Source organism: Microcaecilia unicolor, chromosome 13, assembly GCF_901765095.1.
Source record: "Microcaecilia unicolor chromosome 13, aMicUni1.1, whole genome shotgun sequence".
Taxonomy (NCBI): Eukaryota; Metazoa; Chordata; class Amphibia; order Gymnophiona; family Siphonopidae; genus Microcaecilia; species Microcaecilia unicolor.
In genome coordinates, this window is record NC_044043.1 from 10,603,694 (window position 1) to 10,630,391 (window position 26,698).

A 26,698-nucleotide genomic window follows, 5' to 3' on the forward strand; every position below is an offset into this window, starting at 1 on the left:
AATCCTCACAGCCCGACCACGGGGGGGGGGGGGGGGGGGGGGGGGGGGGGAGGTGCACCACAATCTGAAGGGGAATTAGCCCTTCTACGCTTTTCTTTATGCCAATTATCAGGGAAAATAGCCTCAGCGGGCAGTCCCAGGCCAGAATCCACCAGGGGGGACAATAGAAGGGGCCTCAGACGACCCTTGAGGGAGAGCTCTTTTCAGCATGTATGCTTTACGCAATACCACCACAAAATCAGGGGAGAAAAACTAGCCCTGGGCACCCAGATCTCGTCCGGGGCTAGCCGCTCCCTGAATAGCCTCAATTCGAGGTCCCCCACACCGGCTCAGGGCTCTCCGTCTCTACGGAGGCCGCGCCATTTGGAGAATTCAAAATGACGTCTGCTGCCAGCTCTGAGCGGGAAGAATCATCGCTCGCCATGCTCGGGCCGGCTCTTACACCTGTACAGCACGATTTACAGAGCCCCGCTGCTGATTTGCAGTTGCCACACCGGGAACAGCGCTTACATTCTCTGTAGCAATCGCCGAAAACGGCGGGAAAATTCAAAATGGCGGTTTCGCGCCAAAAACGCCCCGATCGCGGGCCCACCCCGGAGGAGTTAGAAAACATTCTTACCTCACTGGAACGAGTATCACAGCTCCGGTCCCATAGAGGAATCAAAGGAAAACCTCTGATCCATTTTTTTTTTTTTTTTTTTACACGCTGTGAGGAAAGCAGAGGTAATAAGAACTCCGGAGGCTCAGATGAGTGGGAAAGGCAGGGAAAGGCGAACCGATGTGCCTGCATCCACTGAGTGGGAAAGGACAGGGAAAAGCAAGCTAATATGCCCACATCCACAGGGGCATGGGTAAGGCAGGGAAAGGGCTAACCTATGTGCCTTCAAAGTGAAGCTGCTATAGCCTCTAACACCCCGGCTAACAACTGGCAAGCCAGGAGCCACCCCCAGGCAGATTTTTGATGGAGCTTGAAGAAGCTGCAGCCACCCTGCTTGGGGAGATAGAGAATATTGGAGAGGCAGTGGAGCTGGATGGCCATGAGGCACTGTGAAAAGTTGAGTGCTCTCTATCTCCCCCTGCTGGTTGATGGACACAACCCATACGTAATGGCTTCATCTGCTTGATGACAAGGAAGTGCAAGATTCGCTTATATGCATGGTTCAAGACTGCTCCTCTGCAGGAAAGACTCTGCATAAGTGCGTGCATGGAATATGGAAGCCGAGTGGCGCGTGACAACCGAGATATCAAATTTACCGCCTCTTTAACTGCTCCAGGCAGATAAGGGGAAACAATGTTGTTGGAGCATGCACCGGGGTCGTCGTGTTAAGACTAACACTGGCTGAACAATAGAAGTTCTTAAAAAATTTGAAAACAAACAAAGTCAAGCATCTATTGCTAAAGAATATGGTGTCACTCCCAGTCAAATTTCACGTGTCTTGAAGCAGAAAGACCAGATTCTGGAAGACTGGCAAAACAATACAAATCCACAACGTAAACAAAAACGTGCGGGAAAAGCTGAGGAGGTAGAAGATGCTCTTCTTTGGTGGTTTTCTCGAGTCAGGAGCAGACAGTTTCTTGTCAGTGGTCCACTGCTTATGGAGAAAGCTAACCAGGTAGCAGAAAGTCTTGGACTGACTGAATTCAAAGCCACTGTTGGATGGTTGGAAAGATGGAAGGAGAGGAACAACATAAAATTCAAGGAACAGCATGGTGAGAAACAAGATGCTGATGACATTGGTGCTGAAAATTGGGTTGTTTCAGTTCTTCCTACCATCTTGAACGAGTTTGCGCCTCGTGACATTTTCAATGCTGACGAAAATGGTCTCTACTGGCGAGCGATTCCTGATGGAACACTTGCATTCAAACATGCCGAAACTACTGGAGGTAAAACATCGAAGGACCGACTGACAATCCTCCTTTGCTGCAATATGGATGGGAATGAGAAGTTGGAACCCCTCGTCATTGGAAAGAGCAAACAGCCCCGTTGCTTCAAGAAAGTTAAGCGACTTCCTGTGTCATACGAGGCTAACACAAATTCGTGGATGACTGGGGAAATTTGGGAAGCAGTGGCTAAAGAAGTTAGACACTAGAATGCGGGCACAAAAGCATCAGATTTTGCTGCTTTGTGATAACTGTGCTGCACACAGGGATGTCATCAGACTGTCTAACATCAAGGTGGTCTTCCTGCCACCAAACACTACCTCTCTGACCCAACCTCTGGATCAGGGCATAATAGCAAATTTCAAACAACATTATCGGGCTACTTCATCTGATGAGCGTTATGGATGACCAGACTGGGAAGGATAAATGTGCTGTTGAACTGGCTCGTAATCTATCACGGATTCTCTACATATGCAGAAAGGAGCTGGGAATCATGCTACACAGGCAACCATTGTGAACTGCTACAAGGGGGCAAGATTTGTTAAGGATGTGGAGAGGGATGAAACAGGTGCAGCTGTTGCAAACGCATTAGATGACGAGGTTATTGACATCCCAGCTGGTTTCACTAAAGAGGAGTTCCATCGCTACGTAGCTGTTGATTACGATCTACAAACAGCTGAAGACACCACTGATGTTGAGATATGCTCTTACATGCAGGCAACAACGGCTGATGATGGAACAGATGAAGAAATGAGCAGCGAGGCACAGATGAAATTCAACAACCTCCTCCTGTCACTTTTGCAAGAGCGCTGGAGAGTCTCAACACCGTGCGGGCCTATCTGGAGGCCACTGGATGTCAGTGCTATGACAGTTTTTACCGTCTGGCAGACGTAGTCTATGGAACTCACAGACCCAAGAGTGTACAGAGGACTATAACTGATTACTTCAAGCCAGCCTAATGTCAGTTAACTGAGACTGTATACTGTACATATAAAGCGAATGCTACATACCTGTAGAAGGTATTCTCCAAGGACAGCAGGCTGATTGTTCTCACTGATGGGTGACGTCCACGGCAGCCCCTCCAATCGGAAACTTCACTAGCAAAGGCCTTTGCTAGTCCTCGCGCGCTCATGCGCACCGCGCATGCGCGGCCGTCTTCCCGCCCGAACCGGCTCGTGTTCGTCAGTCCCATATGTAGCAAAACAAAGCAAGGGAAGACACAACTCCAAAGGGGAGGTGGGCGGGTTTGTGAGAACAATCAGCCTGCTGTCCTCGGAGAATACCTTCTACAGGTATGTAGCATTCGCTTTCTCCGAGGACAAGCAGGCTGCTTGTTCTCACTGATGGGGTATCCCTAGCCCCCAGGCTCACTCAAAACAACAACCATGGTCAATTGGGCCTCGCAACGGCGAGGACATAACTGAGATTGACCTAAAAAATTTACCAACTAACTGAGAGTGCAGCCTGGAACAGAACAAACAGGGCCCTCGGGGGGTGGAGTTGGATCCTAAAGCCCAAACAGGTTCTGAAGAACTGACTGCCCGAACTGACTGTCGCGTGGGGTATCCTGCTGCAGGCAGTAATGAGATGTGAATGTGTGGACAGATGACCACGTCGCAGCTTTGCAAATGTCTTCAATAGAGGCTGACTTCAAGTGGGCTACCGACGCAGCCATGGCTCTAACATTATGAGCCGTGACATGACCCTCAAGAGCCAGCCCCGCCTGGGCGTAAGTGAAGGAAATGCAATCTGCTAGCCAATTGGATATGGTGCGTTTCCCCACAGCCACTCCCCTCCTATTGGGATCAAAAGAAACAAACAATTGGGCGGACTGTCTGTTGGGCTGTGTCCGCTCCAAATAGAAGGCCAATGCTCTCTTGCAGTCCAATGTGTGCAGCTGACGTTCAGCAGGGCAGGAATGAGGACGGGGAAAGAATGTTGGCAAGACATTTGACTGGTTCAGATGGAACTCCGACACAACCTTTGGCAGAAACTTAGGGTGAGTGCGGAGGACTACTCTGTTATGATGAAATTTGGTGTAAGGGGCCTGGGCTACCAGGGCCTGGAGCTCACTGACTCTACGAGCTGAAGTAACTGCCACCAAGAAAATGACCTTCCAGGTCAAGTACTTCAGATGGCAGGAATTCAGTGGCTCAAAAGGAGGTTTCATCAGCTGGGTGAGAACGACATTGAGATCCCATGACACTGTAGGAGGCTTGACAGGGGGCTTTGACAAAAGCAAACCTCTCATGAAGCGAACAACTAAAGGCTGTCCTGAGATCGGCTTACCTTCCACACGGTAATGGTATGCACTGATTGCACTAAGGTGAACCCTTACAGAGTTGGTCTTGAGACCAGACTCAGACAAGTGCAGAAGGTATTCAAGCAGGGTCTGTGTAGGACAAGAGCGAGGATCTAGGGCCTTGCTGTCACACCAGACGGCAAACCTCCTCCACAGAAAGAAGTAGCTCCTCTTAGTGGAATCTTTCTTGGAAGCAAGCAAGATGCGGGAGACACCCTCTGACAGACCCAAAGAGGCAAAGTCTACGCTCTCAACATCCAGGCCGTGAGAGCCAGGGACCGGAGGTTGGGATGCAGAAGCGCCCCTTCGTCCTGTGTGATGAGGGTCGGAAAACACTGCAATCTCCACGGTTCTTCGGAGAACAACTCCAGAAGGAGAGGGAACCAGATCTGACGCGGCCAAAAAGGAGCAATCAGAATCATGGTGCCTCGGTCTTGCTTGAGTTTCAACAAAGTCTTCCCCACCAGAGGTATGGGAGGATAAGCATACAGCAGACCCTCCCCCCAGTCCAGGAGGAAGGCATCCGATGCCAGTCTGCCGTGGGCCTGAAGCCTGGAACAGAACTGAGGGACTTTGTGGTTGGCTCGAGATGCGAAGAGGTCTACCAAGGGGGTGCCCCACACCTGGAAGATCTGTCGCACTACACGGGAATTGAGCGACCACTCATGAGGTTGCATAATCCTGCTCAACCTGTCGGCCAGACTGTTGTTTATGCCTGCCAGATATGTGGCTTGGAGCACCATGCCGTGCCGGCGAGCCCAGAGCCACATGCTGACGGCTTCCTGACACAGGGGGCGAGATCCGGTGCCCCCCTGCTTGTTGACGTAGTACATGGCAACCTGGTTGTCTGTCTGAATTTGGATAATTTGGTGGGACAGCCGATCTCTGAAAGCCTTCAGAGCGTTCCAGATCGCTCACAACTCCAGAAGGTTGATCTGCAGATCGCGTTCCTAGAGGGACCAGCTTCCTTGGGTGTGAAGCCCATCGACATGAGCTCCCCACCCCAGGAGAGACGCATCCGTGGTCAGCACATTTTGAGGATGAGGAATTTGGAAGGGACGTCCCAGAGTCAGATTGGGCCAAATCGTCCACCAATACAGGGATTCGAGAAAACTCGTGGGCAGGTGGAGTACGTCTTCTAGATCCCCAGCAGCCTGGAACCACTGGGAAGCTAGGGTCCATTGAGCAGATCTCATGTGAAGGCGGGCCATGGGAGTCACATGGACTGTGGAGGCCATGTGGCCTAGCAATCTCAACATCTGCCGAGCTGTGATCTGCTGGGACGCTCGCACCCGCGAGACGAGGGACAACAAGTTGTTGGCTCTCGTCTCTGGGAGATAGGCGCGAGCCGTCCGAGAATCCCGCAGAGCTCCTATGAATTCGAGTCTCTGCACTGGGAGAAGATGGGACTTTGGATAATTTATCACAAACCCCAGTAGCTCCAGGAGGCGAATAGTCATCTGCATGGACTGCAGGGCTCCTGCCTCGGATGTGTTCTTCACCAGCCAATCGTTGAGATATGGGAACACGTGCACCCCCAGCCTGCGAAGTGCCGCTGCTACTACAGCCAAGCACTTTGTGAACACCCTGGGCGCAGAGGCGAGCCCAAAGGGTAGCACACAGTACTGGAAGTGACGTGTGCCCAGCTGAAATCGCAGATACTGTCTGTGAGCTGGCAGTATCGGGATGTGTGTGTAGGCATCCTTCAAGTCCAGAGAGCATAGCCAATCGTTTTCCTGAATCATGGGAAGGAGGGTGCCCAGGGAAAGCATCCTGAACTTTTCTTTGACCAGATATTTGTTCAGGGCCCTTAGGTCTAGGATGGGACGCATCCCCCCTGTTTTCTTTTCCACAAGGAAGTACCTGGAATAGAATCCCAGCCCTTCTTGCCCGGATGGCACGGTCTCGACCGCATTGGCGCTGAGAAGGGCGGAGAGTTCCTCTGCAAGTACCTGCTTGTGCTGGAAGCTGTAAGACTGAGCTCCCGGTGGACAATTTGGAGGTTTTGAGGCCAAATTGAGGGTGTATCCTTGCCGGACTATTTGGAGAACCCACTGATCGGAGGTTATGAGAGGCCACCTTTGGTGAAAAGCTTTCAACCTCCCTCCGACTGGCAGGTCGCCCGGCACCGACACTTGGATGTCGGCTATGCTCTGCTGGAGCCAGTCAAAAGCTCGTCCCTTGCTTTTGCTGGGGAGCTGAGGGGCCTTGCTGAGGCGCACGCTGCTGACGAGAGCGAGCGCGCTGGGGCTTAGCCTGGGCCGCAGGCTGTCGAGAAGGAGGATTGTACCTACGCTTGCCAGAAGAGTAGGGAACAGTCTTCCTTCCCCCCAAAAATCTTCTACCTGTAGAGGTAACATAGTAACATAGTAGATGACGGCAGAAAAAGACCTGCACGGTCCATCTAGTCTGCCCACGATAAACTCATATGTGTATACCTTACCTTGATTTGTACCTGTCTTTTTCAGGCACAGACCGTATAAATCTGTGCAGCAGTATTTCCCGCCTCCCAACCACCAGTCCCGCCTCCCATCACCGGCTCCGGCACAGACCCTGTATAAAATCTGCCCTCCCCCATCCTAGCCTCTCAACCACCAACCCCTCTTCCCCCTGCCACCCAATTTCAGCTAAGCTTCTGTGGATCCATTCCTTCTGCACAGGATTCCTTTATGCCTGTCCCACGCATGCTTGAATTCCGTTACCGTTTTCATCTCCACCACCTCCCGCGGGAGGGCATTCCAAGCGTTCACCACCCTCTCCGTGAAGAAATACTTCCTGACATCTTTCCTGAGTCTGCCCCCCTTCAATCTCATTTCATGTCCTCTCGTTCTACCGCCTTCCCATCTCCGGAAAAGATTCGTTTGCGGATTAATACCTTTCAAATATTTGAACGTCTGTATCATATCACCCCTGTTCCTCCTTTCCTCCAGAGTATACATGTTCAGGTCAGCAAGTCTCTCTTCATACGTCTTGGAACGCAACTCCCATACCATCCTCGTAGCTTTTCTTTGTACCGCTTCCATTTTTTTAACATCCTTCGCAAGGTATGGCCTCCAAAACTGAACACAATACTCCAGGTGGGGCCTCACCAACGTCTTATACAGGGGCATTAAAACCTCCTTTTTTCTGCTGGTCACACCTCTCTCTATACAGCCTAGCAACCTTCTCGCTACGGCCACCGCCTTGTCGCACTGTTTCATTGCCTTCAGGTCCTCAGATACTATCACCCCAAGATCCCTCTCCCCGTCCGTGCCTATCAGGCTCTCCCCACCTAACACATACGCCTCCCTTGGATTTCTACTCCCTAAGTGCATCACTTTGCATTTCTTCGCATTGAATTTTAATTGCCAAACGTTAGACCATTCTTCCAGCTTCTTCAGATCTTTTTTCATGCTTTCCACTCCCTCCGGGGTGTCCACTCTGTTGCAAATCTTGGTGTCATCCGCAAAAAGGCAAACTTTACCTTGTAACTCTTCTGCAATGTCACTCACAAATATATTGAACAGAATGGGCCCCAGCACCGATCCCTGAGGCACTCCACTACTCACCTTTCCCTCCTCCGAGCGAACTCCATTCATGACCACCCTCTGGCGTCTGCCCGTCAACCAGAGGGTAGAGGCTGAAGGCTGCCGGCGGGAGAACTTGTCGAATGCGGTGTCCCGCTGGTGGAGCTGCTCTACCACCTGTTCGACTTTCTCTCCAAAAATGTTGTCCGCACGGCAAGGCGAGTCCGCAATCCGCTGCTGGATTCTATTCTCCAGGTCGGAGGCGCGCAGCCATGAGAGCCTGCGCATCACCACACCTTGAGCAGCGGCCCTGGACGCAACATCAAAGGTGTCATACACCCCTCTGGCCAGGAATTTTCTGCACGCCTTCAGCTGCCTGACCACCTCCTGAAAAGGCTTGGCTTGCTCAGGGGGGAGCGCATCAACCAAGCCCGCCAACTGCCGCACATTGTTCCGCATGTGTATGCTCGTGTAGAGCTGGTAGGACTGAATTTTGTCCACGAGCATAGAGGAATGGTAGGCCTTCCTCCCAAAGGAGTCTAAGGTTCTAGAGTCCTTGCCCGGGGGCGCCGAAGCATGCTCCCTAGAACTCTTAGCCTTCTTTAGGGCCAGATCCACAACTCCAGAATCATGAGGCAACTGAGTGCGCATCAGATCTGGGTCCCCATGGATCCGGTACTGGGACTCGATCTTCTTCGGGATGTGGGGATTAGTTAAAGGCTTGGTCCAGTTCGCCAGCAATGTCTTTTTTAGGACATGGTGCATGGGTACAGTGGACGCTTCCTTAGGTGGAGAAGGATAGTCCAGGAGCTCAAACATTTCAGCCCTGGGCTCGTCCTCCACAACCACCGGGAAGGGGATGGCCGTAGACATCTCCCGGACAAAGGAAGCAAAAGACAGACTCTCGGGAGGAGAAAGCTGTCTCTCAGGAGAGGGAGTGGGATCGGAAGGAAGACCCTCAGACTCCTCGTCAGAGAAATATCTGGGGTCTTCTTTCTCTTCCCACGAGGCCTCACCCTCGGTGTCAGACACAAGTTCACGGACCTGTGTCTGCAACCGTGCCCGACTCGACTCTGTGGAGCCACGTCCACGATGGGGGCGTCGAGAGGTGGACTCCCTCGCCCGCATCGGCGAAGCTCCCTCTGCTGACGTAGTCGGGGAGCCTTCCTGGGAGGCGACGGCAGCCGGTACCGCACGCGGCACCGACGCCGGAGACCTCACCTCGAGCGATGGGCCAGCCGGCGCCACGCTCGACGGTACCGGTGGCGCAAGCACCGCCGGTACCGGAGGGGTAGGGCGCAACAGCTCTCCCAGAATCTCTGGGAGAACGGCCCGGAGGCTCTCGTTCAGAGTGGCTGCAGAGAAAGGCATGGAGGTCGATGCAGGCGTCGACGTCAGAACCTGTTCCGGGCGTGGAGGCTGTTCCGGGCTGTCCAGAGTGGAGCGCATCGACACCTCCTGCACAGAGGGTGAGCGGTCCTCTCGGTGCCGATGCCTTGCGGGTGCCGACTCCCTCGGCGACCCAGAGCTCTCGGTGCCGACCCGGGAAGGAGACCGATGACAATGCTTCTTCGATTTCTTGGAATGAAGCATGTCACCGGAGCTTCCCGGCACCGACAAGGAGGACGTAGAATCCAGTCGTCGCTTCCTCGGGGCCGAGGCCGAAGGAGGTCGGTCTCGGGGGGGGGGGGGGGGGGGGGGCTGTACCGCAGGAGCCCTCAGGGTAGGGGGAGACCCACCCGAAGGCTCACCGCCACCAGCAGGGGAATGGACAGCCCTCACCTGCACTCCAGACGAAGCACCACCATCCGACGACATCAGCAGACGAGGTCCCGGTACCACCGACGTCGATGCAGCTATCCGATGTCTCAGCGCCGATGCAGAGGGCCGATGCCTCGATGCACTGGCGGCCGAGGATGAAGCTCTGGACGCTGAAGACGTCGATGCACACGATACCCCCGGTGCCGATGCCGACGAAGAGCCCGAGAACAAAACGTTCCACTGGGCCAATCTCGCTACCTGAGTCCGCTTTTGCAAAAGGGAACACAGACTACAGGCCTGCGGGCGGTGCCCAGCCCCCAAGCACTGAAGACACGACGCGTGCCTGTCAGTGAGTGAGATGACCCGGGCGAACTGGGTGCACTTCTTGAAGCCGCTGGTAGACTTCGATGTCATGGGCGGAAAAATCACGCCGGCGAGATCAAAAGTCGAAATGGCGGAAAAGGCACCGAAAAAACAAGGGGAAGAAAACTTCGACCCGAGGCCTAAAAGCGGCCTACCCCGACGACGAAAGAAAACTTACCGGGGCGAAAGCTGAAAATAGCGGGGGAAGAAAAGACCAAGAGTCTTTTCCCACACAGAAAGGATTATAATTTTTTTCGCTCTGAAAACACACGACGAACGCGCGAGGTCGACTTTGCGGGGCCCGACACGGCGAAAACACGACCGTACTGAGCGCGGACAAAAGAAGACTGACGAACACGATCCGGTTCGGGCGGGAAGACGGCCGCGCATGCGCGGTGCGTATGAGCGCGCGAGGACTAGCAAAGGCCTTTGCTAGTGAAGTTTCCGATTGGAGGAGCTGCCGTGGACGTCACCCATCAGTGAGAACAAGCAGCCTGCTTGTCCTCGGAGAATAAACAGTACTGTACATATGTTTATCAGATGTCAAGCTTCTTTGGCTCACAACGGTTACGTGCACACTCTGGTTAACTGCATGCATTTCTTTGGTCCCAGACCCTTGTACTTGGATTGCACTGTATATCGTTTATGAAAAAGCAAATGTCATCTAAGTGTAACACAACAGTGGAAAATATTTGGAGCTCACCAGTTTTCTGCACTTGCAGCTCCCTTTTGGCTTGCTCTAGAATTGATCTGATGGCTTCATCAGAGCCAGTCTCTGGAGTTCGGATCCTTGTGGTAATGTTACCTGCAGAGAAAATGAAGCTAACAGTGATCAACAAAAATAAAAAATTATAGCTGACATGTTTTGTATTAACAGATACTGCAAATATATATGCAAAATAAATTGCCTAAGAGAATTAAAGTCCAAGTAATCCACAGGTAACTGGTATTTTTACTTTTTACAGCCTACTTCTGAAAAGCAAGCCTAATTTTTATAAAGATTTACAACGTGAAGAGAGCTGGTTGGCACATTACATAGATATTGTAATTATCAGTGTATATTTTCCTTCCCCAGGAGTGAAGTTTCTCTTTATTTTCTCTACTAAACTAGCCAACTTTGTCATTTAGGGGCACCAAAACTATTTTTCCATTCTTGATTTTTTTTTTGTTGGGGGGGGGGGGGGGGGGGGGCTAGAAGGTTCCAGCTTTATCGGAACCAGGGTGGATCTGTTGACATATGCTATCATTTGTAATTACATAGAGACATTTCCCTCTGTTTTATATACCCCTCCCCATCCCAACTCACTCAGTCCTCACTGCAGTGACAGCCCTCAGCTGGAGATCACACAAGAGGGTTCCTTCTTCTACCCTGCTATCATGAGACCTAAATCCAGCCAGCAGATTTCACCATTGCATAGTAATCAGGTCTCCTTCCACCATATGCTATGAATATTATCTCTGCAGCATCACCAGGCCAGAATGACATTCAAAGTGGAAGACTTGATCTTGGAACTGAAACCAGGTTCCTTACATGGCAGTGCACATCACTGCCCCTAAGCCAGTACCTCTTTCTGTTTTTTTTTTTTTTTTTAGTATCTTATACTTGTATTTAAGGAACACTGACCTAATCAACACACAATATTTTTGAAGCAAAGCTCAATAGAAAGAGGAACCCATCGTTTCAGGATGGCCCTAACTGCATGTAAACAAAAGAGAAGGATCATGCCAATGCTATGTCTGCACCTTTAAGCTAAAGACATGAATCCTGGCAAAGGAAGGGGGCATTCATTTTTGGGTGCTATACTGCAGCGTATTGAAAACAAAATGCAGCAATATTTATATTTTCCTTTTTATATTCTGTGCTAATCCCTTAGCCATCCTAATAAACATGCCGGGGAGCTCCAAGTTCTCCAGCCAACAGAGGGCTGAAATGGAAGCATCCTTTCATACTAAACTGTTCAGTACAATTTGGGTCACCATATCTATGGTGATGAAAAAAAGGGGATACAGAAAATAAAAATGGTTGCTACCTTTGCTAAACAAAGTAGTAACATAGTAACTTAGTAGATGATGGCAGAAAAAGACCTGCATGTCCATCCAGTTTGCCCAACAAGATAAACTCATATGTGCTACTTTTTGTGTATACCTTACCTTGATTTGTATCTGTCATTTTCAGGGTACAGACCATATGTCTGCCCAGCACTATCCCTGTCTCCCAACCACCGGCTCTGGCACAGACCGTATAAGTCTGCCCAGCACTATCCCCGCCTCCCAACCACCAGCCCTGCCTCCCACCACCGGCTCTGCCACCCAATCTCGGCTAAGCTTCTGAGGATCCATTCCCTCGGAACAGGATTCCTTTATGTTTATCCCACGCATGTTTGAATTCCGTTACAGTTTTCCTCTCCTAAAGAAATATTTAATCGAAGCAAATGTGTAAACGGCTTTTAGTTAATGAACATATATCAGTGACTGACTTACAGTATAGGAGACAAACTGCTTTTCAAAACCTTCTGAATTTGAGTTTTACCGAGTATGAACCCAAGTGCATTTATCAAAAGAGCAGATATCCTTTTTTTTTTTTTGTTACATTTGTACCCCGCGCTTTCCCACTCATGGCAGGCTCAATGCGGCTTACATTGGGCAATGGAGGGTTAAGCGACTTGCCCAGAGTCACAAGGAGCTGCCTGTGCCTGAAGTGGGAATTGAACTCAGTTCCTCAGGACCAAAGTCCACCACCCTAACCACTAAGCCATTCCTCCACTCCACTTTGGCTGTCTTCTGAGATGTGTGTGAAAGCCTTTGCATGACATATGCTTAAAGCTGTGCTGCACAAACAAAATTCCTTTGACAGATCCTGGGCCCAAACCCCACCCCCAAAAGATTCCTCACCTTCAGTGCTGCAGGATAACAAGGGATGGCTACACAACAGCATCAGGCTCAGGCTTGTTTGCTTCCCTTCTTCTCTCTCAGGCTCAGCCTTGTGGTGGTGTGTGTCGCTGGGGGTGAGGGGGGCGGACGAGGGGCCAACCATGCAGCCATGAGCCAGACACCCGCCTAGACCCAGCAAATGATGAGAAAGTGCAACGGAGAAGCAGGAGGTTTGGAGTCCAATGAATCTGACGAGTCCTGGATCCTAGACTGTGGCTGCCAGCAAAACCCAAGGCAAGGAACGCAGCAGCAAAAGGATGGATGAAGGATCTTCTGCACGCCACAAGAACAGCCACACACACGTGCCAGCGGATCAAGTGACCGTGACCTCAATAATACTGGCGCGTACGTGTGTGCGACTGCACATTTATTGCTTTGCCAGATTTTAACCTGGAAACCAGACGGAAAATCAAAACGCAGAAAACTGCTCAGATGCCCAACAGTGCTCTTGAAAGGATGACATGTCTGGGGACATGTCTGGGGAAATCTGGTGGATGACTGGCAATGACTCAGTGTCTCCATTACCCCTGTCACGAATCAGATTCACACATAAGGAGCTGCAGGAGGGATTTACAGCTAAAAAGGGGGAGAATACCCAGAATAGAGCCCATGGATTGGGAAGGGAGTTTTCCGAAGGCTGCAGCAGTCCTGTGGCTGGCAGGTGCTGAGGGGAAAATAGGTCAGCAGTTAAGAGGCATTAATGGAAAGAAGGAAGATGTCCCTGGCAGATGCCCCACTTACATCAGGAATCTACCTTTAAAAATTATGTCTCCACTTTTCCCTGAGCAGCACAGAAAGGTCACTCACCCTGGGGGAGGGGAGAGAGGAAGCTCCAGCCTCCAAGTAGGCTACTCTAAAAGGCTGTCTCTGTCTCTAGTCTCCACCCAGCTCTGTGCTAGAAAGGTGCACAGGAGCAAGCAGAGAGAGGAGGGGTGGATGCACTTTCTCTGGACTGGGAAGGTAATCCTATGGGAAAAAATGCCTAGCTCCTGAGAAGGCAGCCAGCTGATGGGCTTCCTGTGGATTGGGAAGGTTAGGTAACCCTAAGGGAGGCAATCCATAGCCTCTCAGGGGGACACGAATCAAGGAGGTTTAATAGGCAGACCAAGTGACATGTAGATGTTGAAACCACTTAGGCCAGTCTCAGTCCCCCCCCCCCCAACACCCCCCAGCCATCATCACCGTACTCTCAAAACAAAGCAAGCAAACTTATAAGCTACTGCATCCACCTTGTCCCTCTTTATTGTTGGTAGCATTTGTATTTAACCTCACTTACATTTTCAAACAGCTGACTTGTGCAGTATACAGATGTACAAACGAAGTATAATAACGGAATAACTTTTCATAGGTAGAGTAGTAATTTGTTATAAATTGTAATCAGTGTGTCAATTGGAGGGACTGGTAAAAGGGACACCCTGGTACTGTTATATTTGTACAGAGATTTTTTTCTCCTGGTAAAGGGCCATTAAAACAGACATCATGTTTTGAGAATCAGGTGTTCAACATTAAGAGTTTCTATCTATTTATTTATGACATTTATACCCCACATTAAACATGAATTAGGTTGAAATCTGGGAGCTTTTAAAATTTTTTTTTTCCCCTGTGCTTACATCAAAAGAAAAGGATGGCATATGGAACTTGCTCCTTTTGTTTTGTGGACTGCAGAGGTACATTATAGAAAACATTAGTGACTGATGTCTTGCTAATGAGGATACTCAACATCTAAAAGATAGCAAGTTCAACTTATTTTACTTAATAGTCTTTACCAATAATCCTAAAATCTAATTTTTCTTATACAGAGGAAGGAAAAAACCTCAGATGCTTGGCTTCTTGTAATTAATTTAGCAACAGAATGCCATGCGAACGTCCTCACCGGTCTGGAAAAACCTCAAATTTTTCTATATTTTAATTGCGTGCAAGTTTTTTCATTGTTTTACATTTTTCACATTATTTCGTTATTTCACATTATTTCAACGACTAGGGATTAAGAGACACTTATCTTTTGCTAAAAAGAGCTGCACTCCATTTCTCCGGTTTGTTCAACAAAGTGCCTCCGTTTCATGATGTGCTTCTTCAGGAGTCAAACCATCAGCTTTTTACTCAGTGGCCTAGTCATAAAAAGAATACATAAGTAAAATCCGAAGCTCCATGGTTCATATATTGTGTGCTTGGACTTAATGCTTTAGATTCATTTTAGTCCCAAACATGGTCAACATTATTACCTTGTTGAGAGACCGAAAGTCCTACCCCGTGGAAATAATCTTAAAAAATGGCACCCTTTAATTTTTATGGATTTATAGGGGGATGATCAGAAGCAAACGCCGGCGCTAGAGGCTGTTAGCGCCATAGTAGCGCCGCCGTTTGCTACCACCCCATGATCAGAGCCCTTGAGCACATGAAACAATGCGCTCGAGGGCTCTGAATGCAACTAGCATGCAAATGCATGCTAAACAGGGCTAAACATATTCATCCCCAATGATCAGCGACCAGCGTGCCAAAGATTGGGTCGCTGGCCGCAGCAAAACCTACACTCCAAGCTGGCGTTAGGGTTTGCAGACCATTGGGGAGGAGTGGTAAGCCCTGTCCAGCATGCATTTGCATGCTGGCAGGCCCCCATTCACCCCCAAGAAGGCAAACCTGCCAGCGACAGGGTGTTGGAGGTCCGGCGGACCTCCGGTCCCCCCGACGACCCCCCCCCCCCCAGGATTAGGGAGGGCTGGAGATCCGGTGGGTCTCCAGCCCCCCCCCCCCCAACTCCTCTCAACATGTGCAACCAGTCCCTGGTGGCCCAGTGGCCAACGAACCCCTCCCCCCCCCCAGCGACAGGTAGGCTGGAGGTCCACTGGACCACCCGGTCCCACCCCCCCCCAGGTTCAGAGAGGGTTGTAAATTTGGTGGGTCTCTAGCCCCTCCAACCCCCCAGCAAAGGGTCCATGATGGTCCAGTGATCAATCCTCCCCCCTCCCTACCCCCCTACCTTGTGGGTCGTCGGAGGGAGGTAACCTGCCTCCCTCTTCTTCCTTTGACGCCACAAAATGGCGGCGCCCAGCCCTGCTCAGTGTATCCTGAGATGCGCTGGGTGGGGCTACACACCATATAAGGGAATTGATCACTGGACCACCAGGGACCCTTTGCTGGGGGGTTGGGAGGCTCCCTGAACCTAAAGGGGGGATTCGTCGGGGGGGGGGGGGGGGGAGGGACCAGCGGACCTTCAGCCCCTCTGTTGCTGCCGGGGGGGGGGGGGGGGGGGGGGGGTTGGTCGCCCACTGGGCCACCAGGGACTGGTTGCACATGTTGAGGGGAGTTAGGAGGGGCTGGAGATCCACCGGATCTCCAGTTCTCCATGAATCTTAAGGGGGGAATCGTTGGGGGGGGGGGGGGGGGGGACCAGAGGTCCGTTGGACCTCCACCCTCCATTACTTGGGGCAGGGGTAGTTGGGACCTGATGGTTCCATGGACCTCCAGCCCTTGTGTTTGACAGGTTTGGGCTTTTGACAGCCCAGACCTGTCAAACAAGTGTGGGAGGATTGTGCTGAGCGCATGCTCAGGCACAATTCTCCCGTACTTCTACCCCATGATCAGAGATAATTGTGTGCTTAAATTTGCATGCAATTATCTCTGATCATCGGTGTGGTAAAGCCCCACGCTGTTACAGCGCTATTTTAGAGCGCTGTTTGGAACATCGCGGGGCTTTTGATCATCTGGATGTTACTGCAGAAGAAGCTTCAACTTTACTGACAAGAGTGTCGTTTGGAACTGAATAATCAAGTCCATTTTTGTGCCAACAGTGGGAGAATTTGAAAGCCCTTAATAAAGGCATTCTTAAATTGGAAGTAAATGGAACAGCCCTTATTGACTATTGCAGTAATGAGTGGATCCCACGTGGTCTATGGATGAACGTGGGACTGCAGATTTTCAAATCAGACGAGGAATTCATTAACAAATGGAACAGAATTTTCAACCGCCACTCATTAGACCTGATGCTTCTCACTATAGAGAGAAGTAAACGAGAATTAACAGATAAGTAAAAGTAACAATACAAAGTTCGAATTTACATACAACTATGAATCTCGAATCGTTTGACAAGCAACATCAAGAAATCAAAGACAATATTGATAAGTTTAGATAACAATTACAAAAACAAAAGACAAAAAATTTATAAGAGATAAACAAGACTATAAAACCAATAGAGTATACAGATGGATGTAAATACAGCCCAACGAAGAAAAAGAACAATCTAAGAGGCAAAAGGATGTGAATTCCGATGGACCCTCCTCATCTTTCTCTTCGGGATCAAGTGATGACTTTAATCCTAGACAGGATTTTTTAGATCGAGTTCGAGGAAACCGCAGAAGAACAAGGAGGAGGAATTATTGAGTAACGCAAAACACCCGCCCCCAAAATCGATCTCAGGATCAGTGGAGGAGATAATATATAATCTTTCCACAAGGCAACTTACTGAATCAGAACGACAGGTGTTGACTAAAGTATTATCATATGTTCCTCATAGTAATTTTGACTTTTTTCAATTTCATGCAGATATGGAACGTTTTATACGTTCTCTGTCTTCGAAGGTAAAATTATGTATCATACCTGATAATTTTCTTTCCATTAATCATAGCTGATCAATCCATAGACTGGTGGGTTGTGTCAATCTACCAGCAGGTGGAGATAGAGAGCAAACTTTTGCCTCCCTATATGTGGTCATGTGCTGCCGGAAACTCCTCAGTATGTCGATATCAAAGCTCCATCCGCAGGACTCAGCACTTAGAGAATTACACCCACAAAGGGACACTCTGCCCAGCTCACCACCGCCGAAACGGGGGAGGGGAATTAACCCAGCTCATCCCCACACAAGTGGGGGAGGGGAATCCGTCCAGCTCATCCCCGCGGAGCGGGGGAGGGACACCACCCCGCCGATGCGGGGGGATCTGGCTTATCCTGCAACCGCGGGAGGAGCTGACTGACCCTAACACCGCCGAAGCGGGAAGGGTACAAAGCTGCCCTACAGCCGCAAGAAAGGGAGGGAGTGCCGGCAGAATTTAAGTCTCAATCCAGCCCCGTAAAACGGAGGGGAGAGGAATGCAGCAGCTCACTGTAACACAAACTCGTCTCAACTCTTGAAGAATCCAAGTGAAAAAACTTGAACACGAAGTCCTCCTGAAGTAACTGAAGACTAAACTTGAACCTAAAATTCAACCAGAATAAAACAGTACAGATATCTGGGAGGGGCTATGGATTGATCAGCTATGATTAATGGAAAGAAAATTATCAGGTATGATACATAATTTTACCTTCCATATCATCAAGCTGATCAATCCATAGACTGGTGGGATGTACCGAAGCAGTACTCACCCAGGGCGGGACATTGAAATCCCTGACCGCAACACTGAAGCTCCAAACCGGGCCTCCGCCCGAGCAGCCACAGTCAAGCGGTAATGCTTGGAGAATGTATGGGCCGATGCCCAAGTTGCCGCCTTGCATATCTCTGCCAAGGAGACGGACCCGGCCTCTGCCATCGAGGCCGCCTGAGCTCTAGTGGAATGAGCCTTCAGCTGGATAGGCGGCACCTTCCCCGCGGCCACATAAGCCGCTGCAATGGCTTCCTTGACCCATCTTGCCACTGTAGGCTTAGCAGCCTGCAGACCCTTACGAGGACCTGCAAACAGGACAAACAGATGATCCGATTTCCGGAAATCATTGGTCACTTCCAAGTATCTGATGATAACTCGTCTCACATCCAGATATTTGAGAGCAGAGTATTCCTCTGGGTAGTCCTCCCTACGAAAGGAAGGGAGACAGAGCTGCTGATTCATATGGAAGCGAGAAACAATCTTGGGCAGGAAGGAAGGCACTGTGCGAATAGTCACTCCTGCCTCAGTGAACTGCAGAAAAGGCTCTCGACATGAGAGTGCCTGGAGCTCGGAAACTCTTCTGGCTGAAGTGATAGCCACCAAAAAGACTGCTTTCAACGTCAGGTCTTTCAGAGATGCCCTCGACAAGGGTTCAAAAGGCGGCTTCTGCAAGGCTCTTAGCACCAGGTTGAGATTCCACGCAGGCACCACTGAGTGCAGAGGAGGGCGCAGGTGATTAACTCCCTTGAGAAAACGCACCACATCTGGCTGCGAAGCCAGGGAAGCACCCTTCAGGCGGCCCCTGAAGCAAGCCAGAGCCGCTATCTGGACTTTAAGGGAACTGAGCGACAGGCCTTTCTCCAGACCTTCTTGCAGGAACGCCAACACTGAAGAAATTGGAGCAGTGAAGGGAGAAAGTGAGCCTGCTTCACACCACGCTGCAAAGGTACGCCAAACCCTGGCGTAAGCAGTAGAAGTAGAGCGCTTCCTCGCTCTCAGCATAGTGGCGATGACCTTGTCTGAGAAGCCCTTCTTTCTCAGCCGCTGCTGCTCAATAGCCAGGCCGTAAGACCAAAGGGGGAGGGATCCTCCATCACCACGGGACCCTGATGTAACAGGCCCTGCTCCACTGGCAGCCGCAGAGGATCGTCGACTGAGAGCCTGATCAAGTCCGCATACCAGGGACGTCTGGGCCAATCCGGACCCACCAGGATTATCCGGCCCGGATGCTTTGCCACCCGGTCTAGCACCCTGCCCAACATGGGCCAGGGCGGGAACACATAGAGAAGCTCTTGTGTCGACCACTGTTGGAGAAGAGCATCTACTCCCAGGGATCGAGGGTCCCGTCCTCTGCTGAAAAAGCGCGGCACTTGGCAATTGGCCGATGACGCCATCAGATCTAGGCTCAGCAGGCCCCAGCGCTTCGTGATGTCCAAGAACGCCTGAGCAGATAGCTGCCACTCTCCGGGCTCCAAAGTATGGCGACTGAGAAAGTCCGCCTTGACATTCATGACTCCGGCAATGTGGGCCGCTGACAGCTGTTCCAGGTTCGCTTCTGCCCACTGGCATAGATTCATGGCCTCCTTGGCTAGAGGGGCGCTCTTGGTACCTCCCTGGCGGTTGACATAGGCCACAGCCGTGGCATTGTCCGACAGGATCCGTACAGGCTTCATCGCCAGTACCGGGATGAACTCCAAAAGCGCCAACCGAATGGCTCTGAGCTCCAGGAGGTTGATAGACCACTTTGCCTCTGCAGGAGACCAGAGCCCCTGCGCTGTCCTTCCCAAGTAGTGGGCTCCCCAGCCCGACAAAGAGGCGTCCGTCGTGACGACAATCCACTCTGGGGTCACCAGAGGCATTCCTGCAGACAACTTGTCTGTCTGCGTCCACCAGCTCAGCGCCTTGCGCACTGCTGGGTCCAAGGGAAGTCGCACAGCATAATCCTCGGAGATCGGAGTCCAGCGCTGCAGCAGAGAGTGTTGTAGTGGTCTCATATGAGCCCTGGCCCAGGGCACTACTTCCATCGTGGCTGTCATAGAGCCCAACAGCTGCACATAGTCCCAAGCCCGAAAAGGAGAGGCTACTAGGAACTGGTCCACCTGAGCCTGAAGCTTGACAATCCGATAGTCTGGCAGGAACACTCTGCCCACTTGGGTGTCGAATCGAACTCCCAGATACTCCAGGGACTGAGTTGGGCGCAGCTGGCTTTTCTCCCAGTTGATGATCCACCCCAGGGAGCTCAAAAGAGCAACCACCCGGTTCACAGCTTTGCCGCACTCTGCATAAGAGGGGGCTCGGATCAACCAGTCGTCCAGATAAGGATGGACGTACTCCTTCCTTCCTCAGGAAGGCCGCGATGACCACCATTACTTTGGAGAAGGTCCGCGGAGCAGTAGCCAACCCGAACGGGAGGGCTCTGAACTGGAAGTGTCGGCCCAGGACTGCAAAACGCAGAAAGCGTTGATGAGGAGGCCAGATGGGAATATGCAAGTACGCTTCCTTGATGTCCAAGGATGCCAGGTACTCCCCTGCCTTCACTGCCGCTATAACAGAGCGGAGAGTCTCCATGCGAAAGTGCCGAACTTTCAAGGCCCGATTGACCCCTTTGAGGTCGAGGATAGGCCGCACAGAACCTCCTTTCTTTGGTACCACAAAGTAAATGGAGTAACGCCCCTTGCCAAGCTGATTTTCTGGCATCGGAACGACCGCACCCAGGCGGATCAGATTGTCCAAGGTCTGCTGCACTGCCACAGCTTTGACCGGAGACTTGCAGGGAGAGAGTACAAACCCGTCTCTTAAGGGTCGGCAGAACTCTAGCTTGTAGCCGTCTCTGATGACTTCCAGCACCCAAGCGTCTGAAGTTATTGTGGTCCACTCGCCCAGAAACGAGGACAGCCGTCCTCCAATCAGCACTGGGGCGTGGACCAAGGCCCCGTCATTGGGTCCGAGACCCTGGGGGAGGACCGGAGGGAGCACCTCCGGGACGGCGGTCTCTGCGAAAGGAATGCTGCTTGGGGGAGAAGTTCCTCTTGAAGGAAGAGGGGGCAGAAGAGCCCGACCTGCCCGGGCGGTACCGACGGGCTTCCTGAAACAGTCCTCTGGAGGTACCGGGGCGAGTACTAGCCCGAGCCCTGACCTCTGGTAACTTCTTGCCCTTAGACGTGCCGAGATCGGTCACGATTTTGTCCAGCTCGACCCCAAAGAGCAGCTTGCCTTTAAAAGGCAATCTAGCCAGGCGGGATTTAGAGGCGTGGTCAGCAGACCAATGTTTCAGCCAAAGCCACCGCCGCGCAGAGATTGTCTGAGCCATGCCCTTAGCTGAGGCCCTCAAGACATCATACAGCAAGTCTGCCAAATAGGCTAAGCCCGATTCCAGGGCCGGCCAATCAGCCCTCAAGGAATGATCCGAGGGGGAAGCCCGCTGCACCATAGTCAGGCACGCCCTGGCCACATAGGAGCCGCAAACTGAGGCCTGCAAACTTAAAGCAGCTGCCTCAAAGGACGACCTTAAGGCCGCCTCCAATCTTCTGTCTTGGGCGTCCTTTAGGGCCGTGCCACCTTCCACCGGCAATGCCGTTTTCTTAGTCACCGCAGTGATTAAAGAATCCACTGTAGGCCACAGATAGGCCCTCACGTTCACTTTCAGGCAAAGGATAGAGGCGGGACATAGCCCTAGCCACTTTAAGGCTCGCTTCCGGGACATCCCATTGAGCCGAAATTAAGGTGTGCATGGCGTCATGCACGTGGAAGGTTCTAGGCGGGCGCTTCGTCCCCAGCATAATGGCAGAGCCAACAGGGGCTGAGGGAGAGACGTCCTCCGGAGAGGAAATCTTCAAAATGCCCATGGCCTGCACTAACAGGTTGGGCAAATCCTCTGAGCTAAAGAGCCGCGCTGCAGAGGGGTCATCCGCTCCATCCGAGCGGGGATCCGTCTCCTCCAAGGAATCCGCAAAGGACCGTTGGGAGAACTCAGATACGCTGCCCTCATCTACATCGGAGGAGACAAAGTCCTCCAAGGCCTGGGAATCAACCCGAGGGCGTTTACCTCCGGGGGCCTCAACCTCTTTACCAGACGAGGGAGCAGGGGCAGCGTTTTGCATAAGGAAGGCCTGATGCAGCAGCAAAACAAACTCGGGGGAGAAACCCCCCAGACTGTGCACTTCCGCAGCCTGGGCTACAGCCCTAGACGCACCCTCAACCGGCGCTCGCAAGAGCGGGGGAGATACATGCTGCGCATCCAAGATGGCGTCCGGCGCGACACTCCGCGAAGGAGCCGCGCGGGAAGAACGGCGCTGAACTTTAGCCGCTTTTGTGCCGTCGCCCAAATTAAGGGCGTTCATGGCATTAATGTCTCCTACCTCAAGGGCGGCCCGTCTGAGTCGCGTGGCCGGCCAAGATGGCGGAGGCGAGCAGCGGGGGATGGGCGTTTATGGCGGGAAAAACCGCCACACCTGAGGAAGGACCGGGACACTCATCGGTCACGAAACTGTCACCCAACAAGGGCGAATCAGACTTCAAGACCCCCGCATCCCCTCTAGAAGCGCCCAAGCGATCCAGGGAGCGATTCTTTGCGCCCTCGCCCTCCGACGCCATAGGCCACGTGGAGATCAATCGGGGAACCCCCTGCCCGCTATAAAAAGGTAAAAATTACCTGCTTGCCGCTCCGAGCTGTAACGACCTGGTGTCCCAGTGAGTAGCTGCAATAAACGTTTAAATAAACGTCGAAATAAACGCCTTTAAGGATGTTCAAAATTTTTTTTTTTTTTTAAACGGAGCCAGCGGGAGGGGGGAGAAAAGGAGGGACCTGGCGCCACCAGGTTTGCACTTGCTCAAGAAGAGCCCTCAACCCCAGGCACTCAACAAAACCTAAAAATTAGGCTTGGAGGCCTAGCCAGAGCTGCTGCTGTGTGTGACCACCACCTGCTGAGATAGAGAACATACTGAGGAGTTTCCGGCAGCACATGACCACATGTAGGGAGGCAAAAGTTTGCTCTCTATCTCCACCTGCTGGTAGATGGACACAACCCACCAGTCTATGGATTGATCAGCTTGATGATATGGAAGCTTCATTTTCAAAACAAAGAGGCAGTACCTGACAGATTGATAAAGAAAAATAAGTCTACATGGATACCACCAGGGCAATTAGACCTGTTATTATCTGCTTTTAAGAAACTTATACTACAGGATGTTTCATAAGTTTGCAGCAATCGTCGCAGAGGGGATAATCTTTCTAAATCAAAGAAAGCAGCACTGATAGATCTACATCAGGATTCGTCAATTATCATAAGAAGAGCAGACAAAGGAGGAGCAATCGTTATTAAAGACCACTGCTACTATGAATCAGAAATAGAACAGCAACTGAGTGACAGCAGTTCCTACAGTTTATTACCACAAGACCCTACACCAGAGTTAGAAGAATTAATAAAAGAAACAACAGGGACAGGCTTATAAGAGGGTTATTTGATCCAGAGAGAATTAGTTTTTTTAAATAAGGAACACCCTGTCGTTCCTTTTTTCTACACTGTTCCAAAGATTCACAAACATAACAGATTTCCATCGGGTTGCCCTATAGCAGCTTCCAACAATTCAATCTTTGAGTCATTATCTCAATACGTCGACTGGTTATTACGACCATTAGTTAAAGAGGGAAAATCTTACATAAAAGACACCACACATTTTTTGAAGATTTTTAGAGGCTATTCCCACTCAAGCCTTTCTATGTCTACTGGTTACTTTGGATGTAGTAGCCTTATATACCTCCTTACCACAACAAGTCTGTATGCAAGTCCTTGAGCACAGTTTAAATTCCAGACCTCATCCTCAACAAGTTCCCACAGCATTTTTATTCTCCAAAGCACATATTGCTTTAACAAAACATTTCTTTATATTCAACAAAAAAATTTATGGCCAAAAATGGGGAGTAGCGATGGGAGCCACATTTGCCCCTTTTGTAGCATGTTTTTATATGACCTAATTTGAGCAGAAGTGGATAGAATAAATCAATGGTCTCAATATATCTATGCCTAGCAAAACTATATAGATGATGTTTTTGTGCTCTGGGCAGGTGAAGAACAGGATCTTCAGAATTTCTACCAATGGCTGAACCACCGAGATGAGAACATACGATTCACTATGAACCACTCCAAAAACCAAGTTGCCTTCTTAGATGTTTTGGTCAAACAAGGTTCTCAAAGTTTTACCACTGAGGTTTTCATAAAAGATACTGACCGCAACTCGCTTTTACACTACCAAAGCAATCAACCTGCAGCTGTAAAGCGTAGTTTACCTTTTTCGCAATACTTAAGATATCAGAGAATATGCACTAAAATTGGGACAGTTTTAAAAGATTTTCTAGAAATCTCACAGGTAAATTACTGGGAAGAGGGTATCCCAGTGGAATTCTTTACAAATATACAAACCTACATCATCAAATATACTCAGGCAGCTCCACTAGCCACCAAAATAATAAAAAAGCATTGGAGAATCATCCAAACTCACCCTGCCTTCAAAGACCATGATCTAAGAATAGCCTACTCTCGAAGGGCAAACAGAGAAATATTACAGTTGGAAATTCAAAAGGTAATCCAAACAGCACTATTCGTGGCCACACTAGTTATGGCTCCTGCACATATTGCCTATACCTGTTGTGCTCCAAAAACTTTATTGACAATAAACGATATATCCTTAAACACAATACAGACTGTAGTAGCAAATATGTAGTTTATGTGTTGATATGTCCCTGCCAAAAAATGTATGTCGGAAAAACAACCAGACTTCTAAAGTAGAGACTCAGTGAACACAAACATAACGTTTCCTATAAAAAAAATGAAAGCACCGATAGTCGCTCACCATGTAGCACACCAACATAAATTCGAGGATTATAAATGTATAGTCATTGATCAAGTAACAAAGACTATCAGAGGAGGGAACAGAGGTTGCAAACTTACAAGAAGAACAGAAATGGATTTACAAGTTACAATATCTTATGCCTAACGGCTTCAACAATAAAATACAATGGAAAGTATTCTTATAAGCATGTTTTCCCATCTATGTTTATTTGAAAGATAACTAACTTACTTGGCCCCTTTAAAAATTTGTTTTACCCATTCCCTTTAAGCGCACACAAGTAGCAGACGGGCCCAGTGATTATAGTGTCCCTTTAAAAATTAGAGGGCGCTATTTTTTTTTAAGATTGTTATTTCCACGGGGTAGGACCTTCAGTCACTCAACAAGGTAATAATGTTGACAATGTTTGGGAATAAAATGAAGCTAAAGCATCAAGTCCAAACACACAATATATTAACCATGAAGCTTCGGATTTTACATATGTATTCTTTTTATGACTAGGACACCGAGTAAGAAAAGCTGATGGTTTGACTCCCGAAGCACATTGTGAAACTGAGGCACTCTGTTGAGCAAATCGTAGAAATGGAATGCAGCACTTTTTAGCAAAAGATAAGTATCACTTAATCCCTACTCATTGAAATAATGCAATAATGTGAAACAATAAAAAAAACTTGAAAAACTTACACAATTAAAATATAGAAAAATTTGAGGAGGTTTTTCAGATGGTGAGGACGTTCGCATGGTATCCTGTTGCTAAATTAATTACCAACTCAAGTGGCTCAATCAATAAACATTTGCTCATACAACTTGTTGTTTGAACTGTTTTTAACTGTTTATAACTTTTTTCGAAGGAAAAAGCCTCTGTATTCCCGTTATCAGTGCATATAAATGCCTGTCTACTGGGATAAAATCTTCATTGGCTCAAAAAAGACGCCATTGTCAGAGATAATGTTGTTCAGACAGTGAGCACGGCAGGGCTGAGAAATAGGTCAGAAAAATAGATTTCGAAATGCTGCATAAGCAGGAAGGTGACATGTAAGTAGAAACTAATCATACTTTTGTTTGCTGAAGCAGATTGACATCGTAGCAACAGATGTTTTCCTTGAGAAAGCCTGCACGGCGAAACGGGACCCCGTCGGCATTTTTGAAGTGAAGCCAAATTGCAACGGCAAAGACAACACTAAAAGATAAGTGTTGCCATAATGTTTCAGTGTTTATTAAAAATAATAGAAGGTTTTTTGAGCCAATGAAGATTTTATCCCAGTAGACAGGCATTTATATGCACTGATAACGGGAATACAGAGGCTTTTTCCTTCGAAAAAAGTTATAAACAGTTAAAAACAGTTCAAACAACAAGTTGTATGAGCAAATGTTTATTGATTGAGCCACTTGAGTTGGTAAAATTTCATTTGTTTCAAAAATAGTGGTATTGTCCTAAATTGTTTAGTAAAGCTAAATTAATTACAACAAGCCGAGCATCTGAGGTCTTTTCCTTCCTCTATATAAAACGTTAGATTTTAGGATTAATGGTAATGACTATTAAGTAAAATCAGTTGAACTTGCTATCCTTGAGAGGTATATTATAAAAATGCACTTGGTATTTTTATTACTATTATTTAAAAGACAGATATTGAATAATGAGGGCAGAGCTACCTTCACACAGAACTCCAGAGTTAGTCTAAATGTGCCAACGTTGTCCAGTTCAGCACACTATTAGCCGCCAAGTTCATACAAAGTTAATTATGTTCAGTGGA

At 49.6% G+C, this 26,698-nt stretch overlaps 1 protein-coding gene across 1 annotated transcript in view; it reads right to left on the reverse strand.

The window, feature by feature from the left end:
- CUX1 (cut like homeobox 1) overlaps positions 1 to 26,698 on the reverse strand; it is an 804,986-nt gene that overhangs the window by 265,943 nt on the left and 512,345 nt on the right. The window contains 1 exon segment of the mRNA XM_030186246.1: positions 10,517 to 10,618. Within this exon segment, the coding sequence (XP_030042106.1) occupies positions 10,517 to 10,618 (102 nt within the window).